This window comes from Citrus sinensis, chromosome 2 (genome assembly GCF_022201045.2).
Source record: "Citrus sinensis cultivar Valencia sweet orange chromosome 2, DVS_A1.0, whole genome shotgun sequence".
In the NCBI taxonomy this organism is placed as follows: domain Eukaryota; kingdom Viridiplantae; phylum Streptophyta; class Magnoliopsida; order Sapindales; family Rutaceae; genus Citrus; species Citrus sinensis.
In genome coordinates, this window is record NC_068557.1 from 21190141 (window position 1) to 21216222 (window position 26082).

Below are 26082 nucleotides of genomic sequence, written 5' to 3' on the forward strand. Positions count from 1 at the left end.
TGAGACATGAGCTTTACGCGTTATCTGAAAAATACACCAACTCATTTACAATTGTTCCTCATTTTGTCTGTCATTAAGATCTTTAAATATGTGCTCTTTTTCCAACCACTCACAACTTGTTTTTGAAGATTATTCTAATGGCAATATCTTTGAGTAGACAATTCAAAAACATTTGTGTGCTCTCTGAATTTCATTATGGAAAATATAAATAATTCGTTCAGGTAGCTATAAATTTTAGTCGTGCTATAGCTGAGAGAAACTGCACCTTGTATATGGAGGAGGTGATTGCGAGTTATCAAAATTTGTCTCAAAAACTGTTTTTATTAGAGAAAATTAGGTACTAGGTATCATTCCACAAGTCTTAAAACCTCTAGAATGCATGTCTAACGTACCAATTGGAGAAGAGTTAGTTGTCTTAAGTATGCAAGAGCGAATATCTGAGATGTTAAATCATGCTGACAGTTTCATTTTCTTGCCAAGAGATCTTGAAACTTTAGAGGCACTGATTACATTTGTATCTTGGGCCCATTTAAACATCCATCAGAAACTCATCGGTTTACTAACTGTAAATAATTTTTTTGATAGGTTGCTCACAATAATTAACCATGCAATTAAGAATCATTTTATTCCAATCTCTGCGAAAAATCTCTTTGTTTGTGCTTCTACTGCTAATTAGTTACTTGATATTTTACAAGCTTATAAACCAGAGCCAGATCATAGGATCTTGGCATTGGAATGGTTGACTAGTGATGGTAACCCTAGCCCTAGTATGAAGTACAAGTTGGACTTAACTCTTCGGTTGTAACTATCTTCTTGGAGAGATGAGGTAATGTCTTCTAAACTTTGCTTCTTTCCTTTAAGCAATTGAGGATAATGTCTTATTCAGGTTGAGGGGATGAAATAGTTGACAGCTGTGGAATATAGCAAATTCTAGTAATGTTTATGTCGAAAATGACTGAATATGAGGTGTAGCGAATTTAGAAACGCATCTTTAGTGGCCTGTTCAGGTGTGATCTTTCCTATTTCTTCTTTTATTATTTATGTTTTCTTTATCTTTTTGTCTTTTTGCATACATATTTTTAAATTATGAATAATGTTTAGATTAGGTTGGGGGGAAGGGGTAGTTGACGTAAATTGTAAATAGATGCGTTTATTTATTTATTTATTTAAAAAAACCCAAAAAAATAAAAAATAAATAAATTTTTTAAGTCGTGTCTATGATGATTGTGGAAAGAGTCACAAATTTTGAAACGCATCCTAATAATCATGTTGTATTATATTTTAATTTTAAAATTCATAGTAAGTTGTTATTTTTCCTTTTTTTTTGAATTACTCAAATTTGTGAACTCTCTATTTGGTTATTAAATTATTTTGTTTTTACTCATTTAACATATATTATTAAATCATTCTTCACACACACACACACTATGACACATACTAGTGGATTGTAAGTTAAATTTTTTGCAGCATTTAGTTCTTTTGATTTACTAGGGATAATATTTAAGGTAGTAGAAAGTGTATATTGCAAAAAACAAAAAAAAAAGAGAAGAAAAAGAAGAAAATTGAATGTGTTTAATTTTAATATATCTAGAACCCGAGTAATTAAGTCCGTAGGGATGTTTCAACACCTAGTGCCCTAAGGTCAACTAGTCTAGGAGTCACTGGCCTAAAGCTCGCTACATGAGTTAAAAATGTAATATTTAAAAAAACAATTTGAATAATCCATTGCCTGAAGATAGAATTTCTAATGAGTTTTTGAACGAAAATGTTGTTTTCTTTTAATGAAACCCCATAAGTATTGTGTTAATTACTTGAGCACAAAAGAAGGTTTATAATTTTCTAGATAATGAGTGGACAAACAAGAGTTAGAAAAATTTGGGAGAGTTTATTTATTTGGTAGTTTAGAGAATAGATGAACAACTATTAACTTGCATGTGAATTTTGTAAATCTTGATTTAATATAACACTTTCATTGCTAGGGGCTAGCAATAAGCTAGTTGGGGGGTGTGATTAGTGTTAAAAATTGTATGTTTGTTAAGGGGTAAAAATTTTATTTTGTGCTATTATTGTAATTTATATTTATAATTGTGTAACATATTGTGAATTTCTAATTATTTTTTAAGTATTTGATTTTGTGTATTTTTTTGTGTTTATTAGGTAAAAATAATAATTTCATACAATTTGAGGCTCCAAACAAATGTGCGGATGTCAAATTTGAATTCCGAAAATCCGAGAAATTATGTTATTGTCGAGAAGGATCCAAGACTTTTGTTGTAAATTTTTAAGTTTTTACCATAGTAAATGTGGTAATTGTAAAATTATAAGTTTTTATCATATTAGGTATGATAATTGTTAGTGGAATGTGTTGAATGTGTTTGAGTGGATTAAGTTAGGTTTATGTGTTATTAGTGGAACAAATGTAAGGTTAAGATGTAATTAGATTTATTTATTTGTGTGTTGTGGATTTACCATTTATTAGTATAAATAGAGAGGGGGGGGTGACACACATCTTCACACCTTCTCTTCTCTTCTTTCCCCTCAAATTCTTCTTCTCATTTCTCTTTGTAATATATTTTCAATCAATAAAATTAGTTGTATTTCAATTTTCAAATTCTATTTTTTTAATTATGCATTTTTCAATTTTAATAATTTCCTTTATTTTAAAAATGTTTAGCTCAATATTAGTAGTTAGGGGAAGGTGAAACTCTTAGTAAAAATATGGTTTAATCAATTCTATTTTTAATTGTACAAATTAAATTGTTTTCTATTTAATTTTATCCACAATTTATATTTTGAAATTTTGATTTATTATAGACAAACATGGGAGTTTGGCACAATGAATTCTTAATATCTTGGTATAAAGTATGGTAAAATGATATTTTGATTTATTGTAGACAAATTAAGTTTTGGCACATTAAGTTCTTAATCCATAATAAAATAAATGGGAAAATAACTTTAATTTATACAATTAATCTTTTGGGAAATAAAATAAAAATAAAAAGAATTTGTTAAATTTTATTTATTACTATAAGTGGATCCATAACTCTAAGTAATTCAATTTCATAATTTTTCTTAAATTAATTTACATATTTTTAATTTTAATTTTTTTATTTTTTGATAAATTTAAATAAACAAATTAAATTTTTTCTTTGTGGATCGATCTCGGACTCATCGAATTATAATATAACAAGACACTCTTATACTTAAGAGTTAAAAATCATTTTTAAATCGTGTTAATAAAAAAGACTTTTACCAAAAGTTACCCTGCTTAATTGCTTTTATTTTTTCACTCTTTTGAATCGGCCTAAATTTTATTTTTAAGTAAATATCAGTACGATTTAACAGATTACATATTAGAAACAATGAAGGCTGCAAGCTGTCGTCAGTAAAATTTGAATAGACATTTATCAGAAGTTGTATAATATTCTTTTTCTTTTTATCAACCAAATGGGTAAAAACCTTATTGAAAAAAGAAAAAAGAAAAATAAAAAGACAGAAAACAAACAGACATGACATTTAGATAAGAGACTCGTGAACCTTCCCAGCACCCCCCGCCACAAAAGATGGAGAACAAAAGATATTTAAATCCCCACTAGAAATCTCATTCGTCCAATACATCTTGTACGTAGCGCAGGGACTAATTTGTCACAGTCATGCCTTTATTTATATAAAGCTAGAGAGAAACTAACGATCATTTCTTTACCAAGGAAATGAGTAGACTTGCATAAGCTCCTCGCCCCTTGTCCAAAACCTCGTCAGTCACCTTGGTTGCAAATCTACGATGGATCTCGTCCACGGTGGCATCATCGAAAAGATTAGCCAGAAATGATTCTCCCACTGCTCTTACATGCTTTGTCACATACTTGCCTCTTGCGTATTTGTCTGAGCCTTTGTTATCTACGCCGTCGACAAAGCCTACCAACCAACTTACGTTGAATGTTTCAACCTCTTGGATATCAAACGATCCTTCTCTTTTAACAATTTGCTTTACTTCGTCAACACTTGCTCTATAGACCGGAAAATCCTCGAATGATTTCACTTTTGATTCTTCAGCCAACCCCTGAAATGCATGAAATAATTAAAACCAAAAGAAAAAGAGATTGTCCATTATCTATTAGTCATATATATATACACACACACAAAATTAGTTTTTAATATGTCTCAGGAGAGAGAAAGTACCTCAGAGATCATGTCTTTTAATACCATCAACATTGGCTCTCCAGGAGTAGCATGATAATTGTCATTATATAGAAGGGTGAGAACCATACGACCTTGGGGTTTCAACTCCTCAGATCGAAATTTGAGAAATGTTGAGAAATCGCTCTCAAATTGATTCAGGAATGCTTTATGGACATCAGATTCATTCCCCTGGCCTTTAGGCATCTGAAAAAGCATTAAACCGAGGGAAATGATAAGCCAAGATGATTGATAAATTCTTGAATTTCAAATTGCTTTCGTTGTTGATCTGAATATGCACGGCTCTAAATATACACTTGCCAGAAAATTATTAAGAGATTATTGGTGAAAAGAAATACTAATGAACATGGGATCCCAATTCTTACCTTAGAGAGCCAGTGGAGAGCGTAAGAAGAGTAAACCAAGTCAAGGAAATTGGGAGGAAATAGCCTCGTATAGAAAGATCCAGGGCTTGCAGCTACGAAACATGAACCAAATTCATGTCCCTTTTCTGTCTTCAGTCTCTCATAGAAGCTTGGCAGGGATTTGAAAACGGTGTTGAAATCACTTCTAGGAAGATCATTGAGAAAAGAATGCAAAACGGGTGGCTTACGATTCAAGCGATGACAAATCTTGTCCAGGGAATCAATAGCTTCCCATGTTGGCAACAATGCATTAGGCCCTGAAGAGCATCCCATATCTGCAAATCTTATGCAGTCTGGGAAGCCGTTGCAATACAGTTCATTCAAGCTTTGTTCTAGCATAGGCTTTGCTTTCAAGATTGCTTCTTTCTGAAAATAATATAAGAAATTAAGCAGATGCATGGTTTGATAACTTTGTTGATCACTGAAGCTTGTGAATCGAAAAAGAGAGATTTATTACCTGTGTAGGTGAGTTGTTAGCATAGCTATTTTCTCCTTCTCCTTCATTCATGCGCAGAATCTGCTCTACCTCCATTGCTGCGTTATCTGCTTCTCTATCGGCTCAATCCTGGCGACTATGATTAAATACCAAGGCCTTCAAATTAATATCATTAGTTCAAATTCATGGAAATGTTTCTGGCAGCGACATGGATTGACCATTGACTGTGATATTAGTGGCTGCTGCAATTCTTTGACCGCATCTTGGCACAATTTCTAGCAAATGGGTTTAAAAGTATTACCCTACGAAGAAGGAAGTCTACTACTTGTTGACAGATTGACTTGAATCTTAATTTCCTATTTCCTGTTTGTTGACTGACTGATAACTTGTCTCCGTCAAATTGAATCTTAAGTTTCCATCTTCTGGATCAATTGACAAAAATTTTGCGCTCACTTACAAAGGAACCAATTTCCCAAATTTTGGAGAATCGGGATGCTTCCTTTATCAAAACATAGATATATATATATATTTTAATTAATATGAGATAATAGGAAAAAGCGGTTACGCTGAGCTGGCTTTGGATACATTCATTTAACAAAATATGGTATATTTAAACTTTTTGTAACAGTTGATGAAGATATTTTCTTAGGGCGCGAAGGGTGTGTAAGAACCTTCTCCAACTGAACAACAGATTTGGGTAGATTAATTGATGTCGTAGCAGAGTTAGCAAGGCGGAGTACGCCCAATACAGAGTCAGCAAGGCTCAAAGAAACTCAGCAAAGCCTAGATTAAAGCGTGACGCTATTCCCACCACACAAAAACTCTTATCACATCCCTCTTCTCTTCTAATTACAAAAATATCCTCGCACATTTGTTTATTTATTTATTTTTAAATAAAACCAATTCGTGAGCCATTCATTCTTGGAATTTTTTTTTCTTTTTTTTACCTTACACGTGGGATGACAAATATTAGAGAATTGAAACCATTGGATTTAATCAAATAGCTGAAATCTATCTATATATATATATAGAGCTGGGACTTGAAGAGGTGATGTGGCATCACTATTTCTCATCTTTGTATATTCTCTATTATCTAATAAATAGAGAAATTTTCTTTTAGATTTGGCTTTTCATCTTCTCATAATTAATTTGATTGATATTACACAATAACAATTATGTAAAGATTTTAATGAGGCATATTCTTTGTAATGAACATCCAAAGGGGAGTGTTATGAATTTATTAAAATAAATGTAGATGTTTATAGCATATATTTTTTAGTCTCCTCACTATCTCTCATTAGCAACCTTTAGCTTCCCTATAACTCTCACTATCTCATAAGGAATTATGATCCATAATTTTTCATTAATTTCATGGAGTGATTATATAACTATAAAATGAGAGTTCATCTTTTTGTTTTGTACACACACAATTGGAATGAATAAAATCAATCTATAATATATTCTCTCATTTTATTATTTATCTTGAGTTGCTTCTTTATTTGTATTGCTGGCTAATAGCTTTTTTTGTTTTTTATAAAGCTGCCTCATCTTAAAAAAAAATCAATTCATATTTTTTATCAGTTTCTTCAAGTGTAAAGTAAGAAAAAAAGATAATACTAAATTCTTTTTTTAAAGGCGCGTGAAACGCGGTTTTATTTTATAGTATTAGAGAATTGACAACCATTGGATTTAATCAAATAGCTGAAAATACAATAAATTGTAATAGAGGAGTTGTGGGAAACTTTTTCAATTGTCTAATGTTTGTTAACTTATCATGTAAGATAACAATGGCCTTCCTTCTCCCCTCTTAATAGGTGTTTGTCAGCCCTAGTGTACACTAAATCTTGATTTTTTTCCTCTCTAAATTATCCGAACTTTCTCTCTCTATCAACTTTGTAATTGAGCACTTTCCATATTACCAAAAGCTTTGATTCAGATCATTGTCCTTTATTTATGTTTATCAAGAAAATCCCTAGGAACTTGACTTTTTCTCTCAAAAAAAAAAAAATTAACATTTGCCCTTCAAGTAATTTTTTAAAAATTCAATACACTTTCTTATGTAAATCGTAATAATTTATAATTCAGTTTAAATTATTTCCCATAATTTAAAATCATTTAAGCACCTTTTACTACAGGTATTTAAAACATTATCAAAATCCTTGTATTTTTATGGCAATGAAAAATGAAGTAGGGTTTAGGAAGATAACTTCTTTTTTAATTTTAATAAAATAATTTGTAAGGTCAAAATTGTAAAGATAAAATATTATGGGGTTTTAAAAGATATTTAAACGGGTATTAAAAGCTCAACTCTCGATTGAACAAGCACAGTTAATTCAACAAGCCCACACAGGCCCAACAAAATTCCAATGTCAAAGGGATGAGAACGGCTATTAAGTTGGAAGAAGCGCTAACCAAGCTGTACATAAATTAAAAAGTCTTACCCCTCTCTTGAACTTATTTAGGGGTTGATTGAAGAATCAAAATCGGTGTAATTCAATTATTCAGTTTTTCTTTTCTTTTCTTGACACCTTATGTTGAAGAAGTAAGGCAAGTTATTAAAAGTGAAGGATCTTTCAACTAGCCAATCATTTTGGAAGTGCAAGCATGGATGATTTGTTCCATTGATATACCGTTAAAATTTATGAGCAATTAGAAATGGGGATTGGAGTTTACACAAATTTGCTCATTTTCCTTGATAAATAGGTGAATTATGTTTTTGTTACATGTCCTATATTTTGTTCCGGTTAATTTCTTTTACTTGTTTCTTTTATGCTTTGAATAAGTCTTGCTAGCTATTGAATAAGTTAGAGTCAAAGCTGTTTAGATAGCTAAATTGTTGGCACGTGCCTAGTGTTACAGAAAGGCAGTTGTATTCCCATTATTTAAGTTGATGGAATAATGCTTCAGGGGCAGAGATGGTAATGGAGTGGGGAGATCTACCCCATTCTCCACCTCATTCTCCAGTAAATTTAATGGGGGTGAGGATGGAGAATCTCATGTGGGGAATGATTTTATCATCTCCACCTCATTTCTCATTTATTTATTTATAGTAAATATAGATATATGATTTCAATAAATTAAAAAAAACTTAAATAGAATCATTACCATATTATAAAATATTTAAATTATTTTAAAAAATCTCTAAATGTTTGAAACAATATCTTAAAATAATAATCAAAATTGAGAAATATTTGAAGAGAACAATATCTTAAGAGAGAAAAGAAAATATAATAATATTTTAAGGTTGAATAAAAATTATATTGCAGGGCTTTCTTTTAGTTATAGCTCATTTATATCAAGTAAAAATAAAAAGAAAATTTATTACGTAACATTGTAATTGATAAAACAAAAATTAGAAAAAATATTTATATATAATAGGGATTGGGTGGGGAGTACATAGGGATGGCAAAAACGTCCGGGCCGGCCCATTCGCAAAGGCTTTGGCCTGGACCTCCCACATGAGGGCCTGGATAAGGACTTAGGAAAAAAAGTTTGGGCTAGGCCAAAGCCCTCCATTTAAAAAACATAAATTTATAAATTAGAATAATAAATCCAAATTTGAAAAATAATGGAAAAATAAAAAAGAAGGATTAAATCCCTAATTTATATATCAATAATGAATCAAAAGCTTAAAATTATAATATTAAACTCTCTTTTAAGTGTTAATTAATTAAGAGAATGTTTGAATTAGAGAATTAAGTACTAAAAAATTAAAATTTTAAACTTTTAGTTGCTTTATTTTCTTTATTTATTATTTTAATTTGAAATATTTATTTTTTTTAATTCATTGTTAATTATAACAATTTGATTATTATTAACTCATTTCAAGTTTACAATAATTTTTAAAAAAATTGAAAAAATAAGTTAAAGTCCAAGCCCAGCCCAGCCCAGGCCCAACCCTTTCACTTTTACTTTAATGGGCTTGGGCTTAAAAAAACCAATCTAAACCCTTAAATTGTCAACCCTAGGAGTATAAAATCAAACCATACCCTATTAAGAATTTGATGATTACCCCATTTTCCACCTTATTCCTAAAAAATTATTAAAAAATCATTCCATTTGGGGTGGAGCCCCATGGGACCCCAAACCATGGAGGATTTTGCCATCTCTATTAAGGGACAACTCTGATTTTGAAAGAAAAAAACTACTTATAGTCTGAAGGTTCAAGCTCCCTCAAACGAACCTGATAAATTTAATTAGTTACTTTCCTTCCTAGTCACGCATTAAATAGAACTAAGAAAGTTAGTACAAACTCGTATATACCAGTTTTGTACGATCATCACTTTCAGTTATTGTTTTTCGTTAAGCTTTGTTGTTGTTCTTCTGGTTTTTTTTTTTCTCTTCATTTCATTTAATGAAGAGCTCTTCTAAAGCATATTTTATAGTGTAAGACTCGCTATTTCCTCTAATTTGTTTGAAAATTCCATTTTTTCTTTTCGTGAAATAACTATGCTCTGTATTGTTGGTATTTCAATAGGAGCCGCGGTTCAAAAAACTAACATTCAATTGATATACTTACATTTATGAGTAGTGTTGTTGTAAATTTCATAACAATGTATAGATATTTACAATAAGAAGGCTTTGGATTCAACTCTTTTAAGTAATGCCATGCACATACTTCCATAATCAATTATTATAACATCAGCATCATTATGACATTATCTTATCAAAATGATTAATCTTCAACCCCACCAAGCGTCTGATCACTACTAGCACAATTGCCACCATATACCACTAGGGCCTGCTCGCCATCACAAAACCCACCAACAAATGCGCACTATCCTTGCCGTATAAAGTATACACACTCCGAGCTTTTCGGTTTGTACTCTGTAGTCAATTTGGGCTTAGAGCAAGCCTAGTAAATACTCCTGTTAACAAACCAAACAAAGGAAAGGATTTTGTCAGTTTCCAATTTAAAGGAATGTTGTTGATGACTACATATTCTTTTTTTCTGGTTTTCGAGAAATTTACAAGCATTTGAATCATATTAGATTTTTTTTAAAAATTATTAACTGAGGCCTAAAATCGAAGATATGGGTTCTAAGAATACTATTTGGTGTAGACCTTAGCTTCAACCAAATATTAGATAATTAGCTCATTTAAAATATGAACTCGATTTCATACTATGGTGGTTATGGTATTTGTGATTTGGCTTGGCTATGGTGGCTGGTGAGTGGCATTTGGTTATGAATTGGTGGGTGCCGGTGGTGTTTTTGGGATGAGAAAAGGAAAGAGCCGAAGTTGGATGCTAATTTTAGGTTTTTTATTATGTATTTGATTTTTACAAGGGTGGGTATATTTGCACGCCAAATATTTCTTTGAACGTTCTATTACTTTGCATACTCATCCACTAATTATAAAAAATCAAGTTTTACTTCATATATTCTTAAAAATTTCAAAAATATCCTTACTTAAACTATAGAAGTTACTTAACTTTTTTTTTTACTTAAAACACTAATAAAACTATTTAGCACACTAATTTTAAAAGATTTAACATATATTTACAATAGTATAATTAAGTCAAGTTGTAAAAAGATTATTTAACATAAATTAAGTTATTAATTTTTTGTTTAGTTTTGTTCAAAATTGAATCTTGGACCCAAAATTACTAGCAATGAGAACATAATAATAAAAAAAATGGTCAAGTCCCCCCCCCCCCCCCCCCACAAAAGTTCTTTTTATACTACTTTTGTTTCATTTTATTTTTGAAAAAAATAAAAATATCACACATATTTCGTAGTCAAAATTTTTCTCAAAATTGATTTCCTCATTATTAATCTAAATATTAATTAAGATGTTAGAATGTTTGGTACGTTAATTACTTTCGGTTCTTGTCTTTCATGATGCTTTATTGTTTTTTTTTCTTTTTTGCTTTTCCTATAATAAAATTAATGTTAAGCATCCCAATATTTGAGTTCTAACTTAAATCTTAACCAATGTGACATTCATTAACACATTCATATAATCCACTAGATGAAGGACACATAATTTTGAGACTCAAGTTGAGATTTAAATGTTGGAATTTTTAGTATTGTTTTTCCAATAAATATCTCTTTGCCTTGTTCAGTAAGGCTCATTATGTCCTCATAATTTGTTGAAATTTCATTTTCCTTGTTTTGTTAATAAATTGCCTACTTTGTCAATGTTTATTTTTTTTAAAAAAGGATGGATTATTTGAATGCACCAAAATACTCACTAAACTCAATTTTTGATAAAAAAATTTCCTGCTAAAATGCCCATATTAAGAATTACTATTATATACATGAATACATAATTAAATTAAAAAAATTGACTACTTTACTCTCATCTTTCTTATTCAATGACACAATATTTCTTTAAAACTTTACCCCTTTTATTGAATTTATTTTTCATATGCTTTTTGATAAAGGAACCAAGATTCACTGAATTTGTTATATCCATATATTTTGGGTTTGGGTATTTTTGACGAATCAATTTTGTCTCTTTCATTATTTATTACAATCAGTTTTGTCTCTTTCGTTGTTTATTATTTTTTTCTTATTTGTGAATGATATACACATATTTCTACTAAACTCAATTGATGACCTAAATGAATGGGCCTTTGAGCCCAAATACCTACATACAACAACATGTCCTAATCTGAATAAGATAGACTAATACAAGTCCTAATCCTCGTTAAACTCAAATACTGCTAAGAGATAAGTTTTCCTAATTCAATTATACTTCTGATTGTTTCTCTTATATATATAGGTTATCACTTAAGGGTATAGACAAGGAGAAATATGTATATTAGAGGAGGGGGTATAATATCATTCAAGCATTTCTCTTACTCTTTTCTCTTCCTTATTATTTATTTGTTACTGTGCCACTCACGATTTTTGACTTAAGCTACATATGACCATGGGCCGAGCGGCATGTGGCATGACACGAGTACGGAACGTGTCTGTACAGCACAGAATGACACGAGCACGTTTTGTCAAGGCACGTGGTATGGCACGGCACAACATGAAACAGCACGCAGGCACATAACCCTTAAAAGCATGGCACGGTTAAAGATAGGCTAAAGCACATCACATGAAAAAACCCGCAATAAGTATGTTTCACTTTTTAATGAAAGTAAACTAAAAATTTTATGATTTTACAACTAATTTGAAATTGAATCTTCTGATATATTATTAACGTAAGTTTTTTAAATTTATTTAATTCCTAGTTTAAAAAAAATACTCTAATTGATTTATGTTTTTAATTTATTAAATGAATAATTGATATCATGATTTTGATAAATAAAATATAAATATATGATTTTATAAATATGCATTAATGTTATTATGAACTTTGGTTTATGACTCTTTATAAGTCCAACTTAACAATTAAGTTAACCCTTAAAAAACATTTATTATTATTGTTGTTGTTATTAAGTATTAGAAAAGGATTCTAATACCTAGTGTCTAACTTAGTAATTGGTACTACATTTTCTTACTATTATTAGTTTATTATTATTAAATATGGACTTGAATTTTGAATTTATCATTTTATTGAATTTGACTAAAGGCTCATGGCCCAAAAAAATATATAGGCTTGAAAAAAGTATGCCAACAACTTGTCATTCTCTCTTAAAAACAACTATTAAAAAAAAGGCTTATCGGGCTATTTTTTCTTAGGCACGGCATGGCACGACACGACACGACACGGCCCAAGGCATGGCATGTGTGCCAGGACGGGCCTAAGTGAAAAAAAAAACAAATTAGGCACGACACAACACAAATCACATAGTGGGCACGGCATGACACGAACACGAGCACACATGGCCTTCCTTTACCGGTCTGGCCTGTTGGCCATCTCTAACTTAAGCACTAGAGGATCTGCACTTGTAACACCCAGACAAACCCTAATGGATTATTATCTTGCGGGATTCCGACTACTAACCTATTTATTCTTAACAATACAAATCTCGAAGACATCAAGTTCTCTCACAGTCTGTTCCCTAAGGAAAACAATTTTTTCTTAACTCTTCCTGTGTTGCTAAATTTTTGGTATCAACAAAAGGTATTGTTCTGAATGCACGAGGATTAAGGGAAAATAGCAACTGAAAATAAATCATAAAAATGAAGGATTTGGATATGAAACTATTATGGATAATAGTCTATAAAAGAAATAATTAAAATTTAGCTTAACAAGGAATAAGAGACGGAGTCAATAATGAAAAGGTCATGAAAAGAAGAGGATAAAAGAAACAATTATAATTTAGCTTAACAAGGTTATTTTGGTATTAAAATTTTATATTTTAAATTTAATAATTTATTTATTGAGTACTTTGTTGTGTTCAAATAATCCTACCAAAGAAAAAAGAAAAATATATTTTTGTGAAAATGACTAAACTTCATATTAAATTTTGTACATTCTTGTTCATTATGTTGTTGGTATTTTAATGGAATCTAACATGGTGCTACACTGACATTTCTATTTAAGCACTTGTTATCATTATTATACATTCTTGTTCATTATGTTGTTGTTATTTTATTGGAATCTAACATGGCGCTGCACCGCCATTTCTATTTAAGCACTTATTAGTATTATTATTATTATTACTTTACGTTTCTTTACAATCTTTTAATATTTACGATCAAAAGTCATCGGAATTAGTTTTAATGGTGCAATTTAAATGTTTTGGACTAATTCATAAGTATAGATCATATTTATTTCTAAATGTATCATCTTTACATTGTACATCAGAGAACTCAAACTCAGGAAGGAAGCAAGGATGTACCCACCAATACGCATGCGAACACTATTTTATATTTTTGATATGTTTAAAAAAAATCAAATAGCCAAACATAGAGCCAGGGGCGAAAGCTGAAAAATTTGGTTACAGGGCTAGGCGAATAATGTGAAAAACTGAAGCTAAGATAGTCAAAGAATTTAATAATACAAATGTAGAAATGAGTTAAAATATATATATATTTTACTTGAATATTGAGTTAGAGGGAAGAGAATTATAACATGCTACGATCTATAAGAAAAGATAAATTATAGTAAAATTATAATAAAAGTAGGATTTAGGTATTACGAGGGATTAGAACATGCATTTATTGTAAAAACTAGAATATAAAGGACTAAAAATATATTATAATGATAATTTAGTGAAATATTCCAATTAGTTTAGATATAATTGAAGACATAGGATGTATATTTAAAAAAAAAAATTCTAAAATTTGTTCGGCGGTCACAACCGAATAGAGTCTCCATGAAGTTCGAACCCTGCATAGACCATTACCAAAAGAATCTTCTAATTTTTAATCTTCAAATACTTACTTATTTACTTATTTGCATGGCAAATAGAAAGTGAAAAATAAGCCCCCTTCTAAAAGACTCTTCAAATAAAAACAAGCTTATATTATTTTAATTAAATTTTTTCTCCACAAAAAATAACAATATAACATTTCCCTTTCCTTAATAATGATGAGATAATAATACAATACAAATTGGAGAGGGAAAAAATATTCTTTGATACTGAAGAGATGGAAGAATAATCTTATTTGAAAAAACTTATTTGAAAAGTTTTTTTTAAATTTTGTGGTTTTTTTAAATAGGAAATAAAATATCATTTGAAGAGTTTATGTATTTAGAATCGATAAAGTTGAACAATGCTTCTAGACTCATTACTGATAAATTATTATTATAAAGGCAATTGATGACCACTCGCCTACTTGAAGTGGCACATGTTTGCCTGTTTCCTTAATAAAGAAATGAATTGTTTTTACATATACATATAGTTGGAGGAGGCCGCCACGGTAGGAGTTGGTCGGTGGACGATGGTAACTGGCTTAGGGACTGGTGTTTAAGGGATAAGAGAGGGAGCATGATTGAATATGATTATGAGCAAATCATGCTCTCTTCAATATTAGAGTTAATAACATGCTTTCTTGGGGTGTGATCCTAAGGAACTCATAAACAATCTGCTTTAGTCATCATGTAGCAGGCAGCTGGCTCTGCAGGCTTGCTCGCATGCAGGCGTGCTTGCACAAGGATCTCGCGAGAAGAGACTTAAACCAGTTAACCTAAAGACTTGGTCAAGAGTCAACTCGAGGATTCTCTCTAAAAACTCAAGGCATGATCCTGATCAACTAACGATTACTTCCCTTGCCTAAGAACTAAAGTCTCAGTCCTCTATAAGAATCGTTGAAAATTCAAACCAGGTATGTTGTTCTCTCTCTTTAGACTCTTTCACATTCTCTTTTTTCTCTTATTTCTAAGATTTTTGTTGATTTTTCTGAGATTTCCTCTAAAAAGTATTTTTGTTTAAAAGTAACCGAAACTAAGCCATGAGAGCGGTGGCATAGAATTTTTCCCAAAAAGGCCTGATTACTGACTTGAGCATTGGAAGGTTCACGTCAGAAAAATATCTGGCGTCCCCCTAACCATTCTTTATGAACACATGTGAATTTCTTAAAAAGTGCTCATGGTCGCAAGATTCTACTTAAAGCAAAGAGGTGTGAGCAAGTGCCGTCTCCCATCAAATAAATTTAAATGTTGAGGTGGTTGTCTAATTGCAACACTTCTCGACCAAATATCTGCATCGACATTTTGGTGCTGTTTATGGGGACAAAACGAAAAGTTGCTTGTACCAGAGAAAATCAAAGAAGGAGGATACATGTATGAGGAAAAAGACATGAACATTAGAGGTGACAATGCTCAAGGGTCTAGGACGGGTGAACAAATCTGTGACTGTACGAGAGATAGCAAATAAACCTTGAGAAAGGGCAATACATGAGAGAATGGAAAGAATAGATAAGCAAATAAAAACCTTCATTGTAGTTTTACATGAATTGAGGGACGAATAGAGAAGGTTTAATGGAGGTAATTCAAGGAAGAACCAAAATTTTACCCAGCCCAATAACAAGAAGTTTTTTGCCGTGCAGAGTCTGGGAGTAAGAAATTTGTTTCATGGCAAGCATAACCCAACAAATGCGAAGGCATAAGTAAATACTAAAGAAAGAAAGTTGCGTCAGTATTTGTGGGGCGTTGAATAGGAACGTGAACATGTAAGTGAGCAGAATCCTAGTCGCATAAGGGAATTAGAATGTGAGGTACGAAGGCTAACATAAGTCATTAAGGAAATACAAGGTCAGGAAGAGCTCCAATTTGGAGAATCATGCTGGACAACAAATCCCCACTGTTGGAGGAAATTGTGCACACCATAATTCTAAAGGATTTCTGCTTTTCCAGTCTCAAATATTCTTTAAAAAAAAGATTTTTTGGTATACATTGAATAATTCAATGATATGATTGGAATGCAAGGCTTGACTCAGCTATAAAGATTTAAAGCATTCCCATTGACATTGGAAGGACGAGCACGAGAATTATATAAAAAATTGAGAGTGATCTTGTGATTGATTGTGCTCTTTTCAATGATCTCGGTTTTGAAAGTGGTGTGGTGGAACTTTTTCTTAGTAGAATGGTAGATGTTTTAAGTAACGCGCATAAGGAGCTGCTCGCCTATCTATCCTTCTGTTTGCGTTTGCTTTTTCATGGTGCCTTATTGGCCTACCCTCTCTCACAGTAATTTCCCAAGGAATAGAGTCATGTAGATGATTGATCAGAGCACTGCCTATAGGCAGTCCACCCTTTTGAAAGTTTCAATAGAGGAGCTATACCATGCAATAAAGGATTGAGATTCACTTTATCCTCTTGCACCGCTCACAGAGATGGCCAACAAGCGAGGCCGAAGCAGATTTTATGAGTTCTATGATACTTACGGCCACACCATGATCTAATATTGTGACGTTAAAAACCGAGTGGAGGATCTTATATAAAATCGTTACCTTGATGAGTTCATTGAAGGTTTTCATCTTATTACAGATCAATAATTTATTGCAGAAGAGAATACTGATGATATAAATGGTGAACAATTGGTGGTCAAAAGTCATTGTTAGAGGTCCGACATTAGCTTAAGATTTAAATTGAGCTCGTAAAATCTACACAAGATATGCGATGATCAGCTGTGATGTGTTGTTCAATATGCCAGCAGCAAAGCAAGCAAAAACCAGGCAAGTTCCAATTATATGGATAGAGAACGATGAAGAATGATCACTATATCCGCATGAGGATGCATTGGTGATAAAGGTCAATGTTGCGAGCACAGAGTTTAACAAAATACTTGTGGATTTAAGAAGCTCAATGGATATTCTATTTAAGTCTACCTTACATGAGATGGGAATTACTTATTTGAGACTCGAGCACATTAGAACCTCCTTAAAATGATTTGGCCAAGGAAGATTGACACCCCACAGGGTGGTTGAGCTACCAGTAATAATAGGTGCGAGACTTTTCGAAAGGACTATGGTGCTAGATTTTGTGGTGGTTGAAGACAGTTTGTACTAAAAGATTTTTAACAGGCCTTTCTTGAGGACCAGCAGAGCAGTAATGTCTAATTATTATCTTACATTGAAATACAGGGTAAATGGCATGATAGGAGTTGTGAAAGGCAACCAGAAGATTACTAGGGGTTGTTACACAATAGCGGCTAGGGAAACCATGCAGATAATCTCAATGGAGACATGAGGAGACTCCAAGAAAGGAAGGCAGAAGCCTATTAAAGAAGTGGAATTCGTGAGAATAAAGCAAGATGACCCAATCAAGATTGTAAAGATCGAATCAAAATTAGGGAAGAAATTAAAAACAAGGTTGGTGGAATGCTTCTGGGCCCATGTTCATGAGTAAATTGACATTAACTATAAAATGAAAAAAAAAACATTCTAAACCATATATAAGACTAATAAATTGATGGAAAAAAGGTAGATTAATGTTAGAGTTATAAATTAGAATAAGAAAATGTAAACAAAACAAAAATTTAGAAAAATGACATAAAACTTGTAAATTAACATTAAGTGTAAAATGAAACAATAAATTTATAAACCACACATAGGACTAGTAAATTGAAGGAAAAAAAAAGGCAAATTAATGTTAGAGTAGAGTAGTAAATTGCTCTTCAAAATTGTTAACAAAATGAAAACTTAGAAAAATGACATAAAACTTACAAATTGACGTTAAGTGTGATACGAAACAAAAAATTTGGAAACCAAATGTAGGACTAGTAAATTGAAGGAAAAAATGGATAAATTAATGTTGGAGTTGTAAATTGGAACAAGAAATTGTAAACAAAACAAAAACTTATAAAAATGACATAAAACTTGTAAATTACTATTAAGTGCGAAATGAAACAAAACACTTGTAAACCACACATAGGACTAGTAAATTAAAAGAAAAAATGGTAAATTAATACTAGAGTAATAAATTGCTTTTCAAAATTATAAACAAAATAAAAACTTAGAAAAATGACATAAAACTTGTAAATTGACATTAAATGTGATATGAAACAAAAATTTGAAAACCAAAAGTAGGGCTAGTAAATTTAAGGAAAAAATGGGTAAATTAATGTTGAAGTTGTAAATTGAAATAAGAAATTGCAAACAAAATAGGAACTTAGAAAAATGTCATAAAATTGGTAAATTAACTTTAAGTGTGAAATGAAATAAAAGATTTATAAACCACAAATTGAAGGAAAAATGGGTAAATTATTGTTGAAGTGGTAAATTGGTCTCAGAATTATAAACAAAACAAAAACTTAGAAAAAGGACGTAAAACTTGGAAATTAACATTAAGTGTGAAATGAAACAAAAAAATTTATAAACCACACATAAGACTAGTAAATTGATGGAAAATGGGGTAAATTAATGTTAAAGTTGTAAATTGGAAGAAGAAATTGTAAACAAAATAAAAACTTGTAAATATTGCATAAAACTTGTAAATCAACATTAAATGACAATTAACACATTAATTTTGTAAATCACAAATAAGACTAGTAAATGCCCCCTGCAACTTGAACAAAAAATGGTAATTACTTGCTACTTAGGTAATATATTAACTATTTATTTAGAATTAATGGTGGAGATTTTTCATTTAAATTTAACAATTCACGTCCATTACGACATTATAGAATGACTCTATCTTACTTTACTAATAAAATTTTCTCACAATCACTTATTCCCAGTTAATGTTTCAATTTTTATCATTTGAAAATAGAATATAAAGAAGAAATTAATCTATCACATTTCTTTGATAGCCTTTGTCCTTTGGACAAGATTTTATTCGATTCATTGTGAAAATTTGTTCTCACTGCCATTTATAATTGAATTCAACAATGCACATGATAGACCAAATTAAAACTTAATAATTTATATTTATTTTTAATGATTACAATCTACACAGATATATTACTATCGAGAGTTATATTTATTGAAACTTTTTATAAATACATTTATAATAAAATTTAAAAATCTGTTGAGACTAGCTAAAAAATTTATTACTTTCACTAATAACATTGCACGTAAAACTACCATACATATTCCTTTTTTTTTTTTTTTTTCTGTGGAAAGGGAATAGAGGATTTATGAGAAATTGAGCTAATACCCTCAATGTTATTGAGAGCCCCGGCTCATAACTTTTTATCTTCGTTAATATATATAAATACATAGTTCCCTTCCAATAATGGAGTCCCTTACTTTAAAATAAATGACAGGATAAAAGATAAAATATATTGTATTGAATTTATATTTTTTTTCTTTTAGCTTACCTTGTACTTTAATTTATTAATTCAAATATCTTAATAACTTTTTTGGACTGTAATAAAATTTAAGATCCTGGTCTATATTAGGAGTATATATATATATAGTATGAATATATTTAGTAATAATGGTGGATATCGCAATAAGAATCTTAATATTTTGTGTCAATAATTTATCCAGTGATGGATTTAATAACTTATTAGTAGTTGATGAAACTTTTTCTGAGGGCGTGTACCTTTTCTACAAGAATTGGGTAATTCAATTGATGTTGGACTAGATTCAACAAGGCCGAAAGAGGCCTATAATCAACAAGACCAAAAGAAAATCAGCAAATCCCAAATTAAATAATACAGTCAAATTCAATAAGCCCACGAAGGCCTAAGAAAGTTCCAATGTCGAAGTAAAAGGGGAGGGACTATTGAATTTGATGAAGCAAAGTATCTCTCGCACTCGCAGTGCGGCAGTGAAAGTAAGGACAACGCCTGTCAATGGCCTGTGAACAACAATATTTTGCAGATACAGAGACTGAACATGTGGGTGGGCTGTGGCTACTTTCATAGTACGTGTTTGATTACAATTTGTAACCAGAATTGTCATCTGGAAATTAAAAATCTACCTATATAACAATGGGCATGGCGAAAATCCCCGTAAGGGCTCGTCATATTAGGTAATAAGGGCCGGGTGCGAGTACACTTTTTCATACCTAACATTACGTCGATATCCAATCCCAAATATATCAAGCACCGATTACAAAACCATTTATTGTTGAGTGTTGGCAACGAAGTCTCAAAGTCTCAACCAAACATAGCCGATATTGAGGCGTGTTAATTAAACTATATAAGAAAATGCATTTGCCAACCACAACTGTTGATGTGTTAGGGCCTTAATTCAAGTTATATTGTGAAATCACTGAAAATGTAATTTGCTGTGTGAACGGTGAAATCTGGTGATCCAGCCAAGCTTAGAACTCAGAAAAAGTACAAATTAAAAGGCCACTGTTATGTTTAAGAACTTTTAATATGTTTTTAATTAATTATCTTCATATACGCCCACGCATACACTTACATTTGAGGTGGGGAGGCTTTCTCTTTATCTTGACCAAGGCTTCCTCTTTATCTTGACTTGAGTAATTAATTAGGAGAAGAAGAGGACCCTAATCTAATTAATAATTGTTAGCACCTACCGAAAATTATTTCATTCAATTCAAAAGCCTCACGGCTTCATCTCGCTGAATTTCACTGTCATCTGATGCGACTAAGAACTTCACTGATGAAAAATAAAGGGAGAAACAAATAACAGGGGTTTGAAGTTTGAACTTTGAAGAGTGAAATTCTAATTAGATTTTTTTTTTTAATTTGGCTGTTATTGTAATTTCAATCAAACATAAAATTGTAATCTCAAAACTTTGGGTTTGAAGAGGATATTAAAATAATTTTATGGATAGTACAATTTTTCCTTTTTTTTTCAAAGCAAACGGTGCAATATGAACACTTTTCCTTCTAAAAATTAAGCAAAATAATAATTTTTTTTTATTTTGTCATCTAGCACACAAGGGGTAGCCCGGTCACGAGTGAAACTGAAAATAATTATTTTTCGAGGGAAAAATTTAGATGACAGTCCCATTAAATTCCATTGATTTCTGTATATAAGCCATAAGTGCCATAGAATTAGAGCAAGGAACACGACGAAGATCATTCACACACATAAGAGGTATGGAATTAGAGCAAGGTTCTAGCAAAAATGGAGTCATGCAAGTAGAGCAAGTTCTGTTCATGAATGGAGGAGAAGGAGAAAACAGCTATGCAAAAAACTCAGCGCCACCGGTCAATTTAATTTATAAACTTCAATCTCACTTTCCCTCTCTCTTGATGTTCACACTTTAATTTCTTCTGTTTATCAATTTTCTTTTCTTTTCCATTTTTTTCTCAGAGGGAGGCAATCTTGAAAGCAAAGCCTTTACTGCATGAAAGCTTGTTTGATTTGTATAGCAATGGCTTCCCAGATTGCATCAGATTTACAGATATGGGGTGTTCTTCAGGGCCTAATGCATTTTTGCCAACGTGGCAAGCTATAGAGGCACTGGACACTATTTGCAGCCGCTTGAAACATAAGCCACCAATATTGCATGCTTTTCTCAATGATCTTCCTGGAAATGATTTCAATACTCTTTCCAAATCTCTTCCAAGCTTTTATGAGAGATTGAAGACAGAAAAGCGCAATGACGATTTTGGTTCATGTTTCATAGGTGTAGCCCCTGGGTCTCTCTATGGAAGGCTATTTCCTCCATGTTTCCTAAACTTGGTTTACTCTTCTTTCTGTCTTAATTGGCTCTCTCAGGTACCGTTTATTCTTTTAAAGAATGGTGTACAAAATCATATTCTTATAATGCGTCAATTTTATGCTTTAACAGGTACCCAAAGAGTTAGTAAGTGAATGTGGAATTCCTTTATTAAATAAAAGGGATGTCTGCGTAGCAAAAACCTGTAGCCCTTCTAATGTGCATAAAGCATACTTGGATCAATTTGAAAGTGATTTCACATCATTTCTCAATTTTCGATGGGAAGAATTGAAGATTGGAGGTCGTATGATTCTTAACTTTATAGGTAATGACAAACACCATACGGGTGTTTTTGAGTTAATGGGAATGGTGTTGAATGACATGGTCTATGAGGTATCCTCTCTCTCTCTCTCTTGAACAAATGCATATAAGTATATTTGCACAAAGTTAGTTAAGATGATATATATATATATATATAGTAGTTTTTTGGTCAGGAATTTTAAAGTGCAGAAAAGTCCAGGAAAATTTTAAAACCACACGGCTTTAAAGGCTTACAAACCATGCTGTTTTAAAGGTTTCCCGCACTTTAAAATTCATGACTGAAATATTTCTCTCTCTCTCTCTCTTTCTATATATATATATGAACTTTATTTTCATATTTTCATATTTTCATATATGTGTCATATTTTCATATTTTCATATTTTCACATTTTCACATTTTCATATATGAAAATATATGTGTTATATTTTCATATGAAAATATATATGAAAATATGAAAATTTTCATATTTTCATATTTTCACATTATCATATTTTCATATATATATATAAATTTTCATATTTTCATATAGAAAATATGAAAATTTTTAGGTAAATTCTCATTAAAGATGTTATATTGTAACAAATATTTATATGTGTGTAAAAATTATACATATTTTAAGGAGATTTACTCTCTTTTGAACTTATTTAGGGTTTGATTGAAGAATCAAAATTGGAGTCATTCAATTATCCAATCTATTACCCTTGTGTTGAAGAAGTAAGACAAGTTATCGAAAGAGAAGGATCCTTTAACATCCATCAGCTTGAAACATCACATATAAGTTGGTCAGTGGGCTATGAGAATGATAACAAAGGCTTGGAGTTTAACAAGCACGCAAGAGCCAAGCACGTGGCAAATAATATAAGAGCAGTCTCAGAGTCCCTTCTGGCCAATCATTTTGGAAGTGCAATCATGGATGATTTGTTCCATCGATTTACAATCAAGATAAGTGCACATTTGGAAATGGGGCTAGGAGCTCACACAGTTCTCTTCATTTACTTGATAAAGAAATGAATTATGTTATTTCCAAAAAAATAAAATAAATGTTTTGTATATTTATTGCTTTCAGTTCTTGTCTTACATGAGGCTCTGTTGTCCTCATTGTTGTTGCCGTTTGTTTGTTTGTTTGTGTTTTCTTAAATACGTATCACTTTACGTAAAATTACTATGGTTCGTATTAATTTAGGTTATATATCAATGTATTTTTCTTTTGTTATTTTATGTTGTTTTATGTTGGTATTTCAATGGGACCCACGTGCTGCAAGTATCCAATGCTTTTATTTAAGCACTTTTTATTACTATTATTTTTGTTATTATTATTATAGATATTATCATTTTATAACATATCATTTCACCAATAAAATTTCTTACAATTATTTTTTTCTACTTAATGTTTTAGTTTTTATCATTTTAAATTAGAATATAAGAAAGAAATTAATCTATTTTTTTCTTTGACAGCCTTTGCCCTTTGGAGAAGATTTTTTATTCAATTCTTTGTGAAAACTTGTTCTTAGTGCTATTTATAATTAAATTCAGGAATGCACGTAATAGAACAAATTAAAACTCAGGTTAATAACTTATATTTATTTTTCGTGATTACAATCTACACAGATATACTACCATCTAGAGTTATACCTATTAATACTTCAGATACATGCATTTATAACTTAAAAATCTATGGGGATTAGCTCAGAAATTCACTACTTTCACTAATGACATTGGACATAATAAACCCACCCATAAATAGTTTAATTTTTTTTTTTTTGGTGGAAAATAAGAGGAGGCTCCATGAGAACTCAAACTAATGCCCTCAATATTATTGAGAGCACCGGCCCATACCATAATTAACTCTACTTTTTTAATAGAAGATATTAAAAAATGAAAAAAAAATCCTAATATCCTAAAATCCTAAAATAACATCCTACATCAATGTCACTACGAACCTCATGTGATGAAAAATAAGAAGATAAAATAATAATAAGGGTTTGAACTTTGAAGAGTGAAACTCTACTTAGATTTTTTAATTTGTCTATTAAACTTATTTTAATAAACATAAAATTTAAATTTCAAACTTTGGATTTGAAGAGGATATGAATATAATTTTATGGATGGTTCGATTTTCTTTTTTCTTTTTATTTAAGTAAAACTCCTCAAAGGATGGTATGATGCGAGGACTTTCCCTTTTAAAAATTAAGCACAATAATGCAACTTTTTTTGTCATCTAGTACACATTAAACTCCATTAAACCGAAAATATAGATGAGAGAGTTCCATTAAAATCCATTCACTCATTGTTATTGATATCCTTCAACAAATTAATGTGATAATATTCTTACACATACAGTAAGCAATGATTATTTCTTTTATTATGATTAATTAGTCAACATCAAAATATATATGTATAATATATGTGTCAAAATATATTATCGAAAGGGCTCACATAGTCACATATATAACACATGCGTTTGTTCCATAATAGTTTTTCTCATGTCTTTGATACTACACAATTTACAACTTGACAATTTTATGTGCTAATATATTTTCTATTTTCATCCTTACGACTGGAAATAATGATAAAATTCAAACAGTCTTGATGCAAACAAAATTATTAATCAAATGATTGATTTCCTTCATCTTAATTATTGATTAAGAAAGATTGATTGACTCAATTTTTGCTAATAAATCATTATTCCCCAATTATATTAATTTTATCATTTCCTTTTCATATTTCAAGTACTTGTATAAATTGAGCTTTTGTGCTCATGAATTAACAAGAGTGAAATTTATCTTCTTTACAATATTTCTAAAACGTTTTCGTGGTATTTGATGGGATTGAGAGTCTTCAAATTCGTGGGTTTAGCCATGGAGCATGGTGATCTAAATAGGGGAGATGTGAGATCCTTCTTAGTTGTTATTAATTTCTTCACTGAAAAAAAAAATAAAAATCTCACTGCCACCACCACTTCCACCATCACAAAGGAAAGATGTCAAAAGAAAAAGGGAATAAAAAGGAATCCTCAAAATTGTTGTTTTTCTTGACAAGTCAATGGAATGGTTTTCTAAATAGGGATATTGCTAGTTTTCCCTCTTTTGAAATCAATTTATATCACTTTACCCATTATTATTTTTACAATAGTCAATAACCCCTTCTCGTATAAATAATTTAAAGGAAAAGAAATGGGTCACTTACTTGATATTTTACCTTGGGAATATAAAATATATATTTATTATAAAGAAAGATATTTAAAAATAACAAAAATGTATAAGAAAAATATCTTATTATTAATTTTTTATTCACACAAAAAAAATTCTTATTTTTAGTATTTAAATTTTTTGTTTTAATTTCTATTTATATAATTTATTTAATTAATAATAAACACGATTCAAAGTATATTTAAAAATAAGGATAATATTATAAAATTATGATGGTAGGGAGGTTATTGATTATTATGAAAAAACTTAGGAGGTAAGTTTATCTATTGATTTTGGTAGGGACAAATGAGCAACCTCCCTCCTAAATAAAAAAAAAAAAAAAACTCAATGTCGAAATTGAAGGAATGAAGATAAAATGCTTGAGTGAAGATTTTATTTAAAAAAATCAAAGGAACAGCTTTTATATTAAAAGAATTCCTTGATCAAAAGAGTTTATTACTTTTGATTTTTCCCAGTCTTTAAAAAAAAGTGTACATGAAAATAATTGAAAGATTTCTTAGACAAACTTCAAAGGAATGCTTTCTAATTTTTTTGCATGACAGTTATGAGATTGTAAATAAAAATAAAGTATTTATAGTTTTTGAAGGCAAGTTAAGAGTTTAAAAACATTTCCCTTGCTGGATTGAGTGAGGA

The 26082-nt window shown here is 30.6% G+C and overlaps 2 protein-coding genes across 3 annotated transcripts; one reads left to right on the forward strand and one right to left on the reverse strand.

Moving 5' to 3' along the window:
- Window positions 1-3382: 3382 nt before the first annotated feature.
- On the reverse strand, window positions 3383-5506 carry LOC102615371 (7-methylxanthosine synthase 1-like). The gene is made up of 4 exons (XM_006469386.4): window positions 5059-5506; window positions 4563-4967; window positions 4180-4383; window positions 3383-4060 (listed from the first exon to the last, which is right to left on the reverse strand). The coding sequence occupies exons 1-4, from the start codon at window positions 5131-5133 to the stop codon at window positions 3692-3694; spliced, it is 1053 nt and encodes a 350-aa protein (XP_006469449.1). The 5' UTR covers window positions 5134-5506; the 3' UTR covers window positions 3383-3691.
- A 15702-nt stretch (window positions 5507-21208) lies between these two features.
- LOC102615094 (7-methylxanthosine synthase 1-like) lies at window positions 21209-23453 on the forward strand. Of its 2 annotated transcripts, none has more exons than XM_025094759.2 (4): window positions 21209-21463; window positions 21570-21941; window positions 22051-22311; window positions 22889-23453. In XM_025094759.2, exons 1-4 carry the CDS (start codon window positions 21353-21355, stop codon window positions 23249-23251), a joined length of 1107 nt encoding a protein of 368 aa, XP_024950527.1. In that variant the 5' UTR covers window positions 21209-21352; the 3' UTR covers window positions 23252-23453. The 2 variants fall into 2 exon arrangements, with proteins under 2 accessions (XP_024950527.1, XP_006469448.1); XM_006469385.3 differs by having other exon boundaries at window positions 21220-21463; window positions 21570-21977.
- The last annotated feature ends 2629 nt before the right edge of the window (window positions 23454-26082 follow it).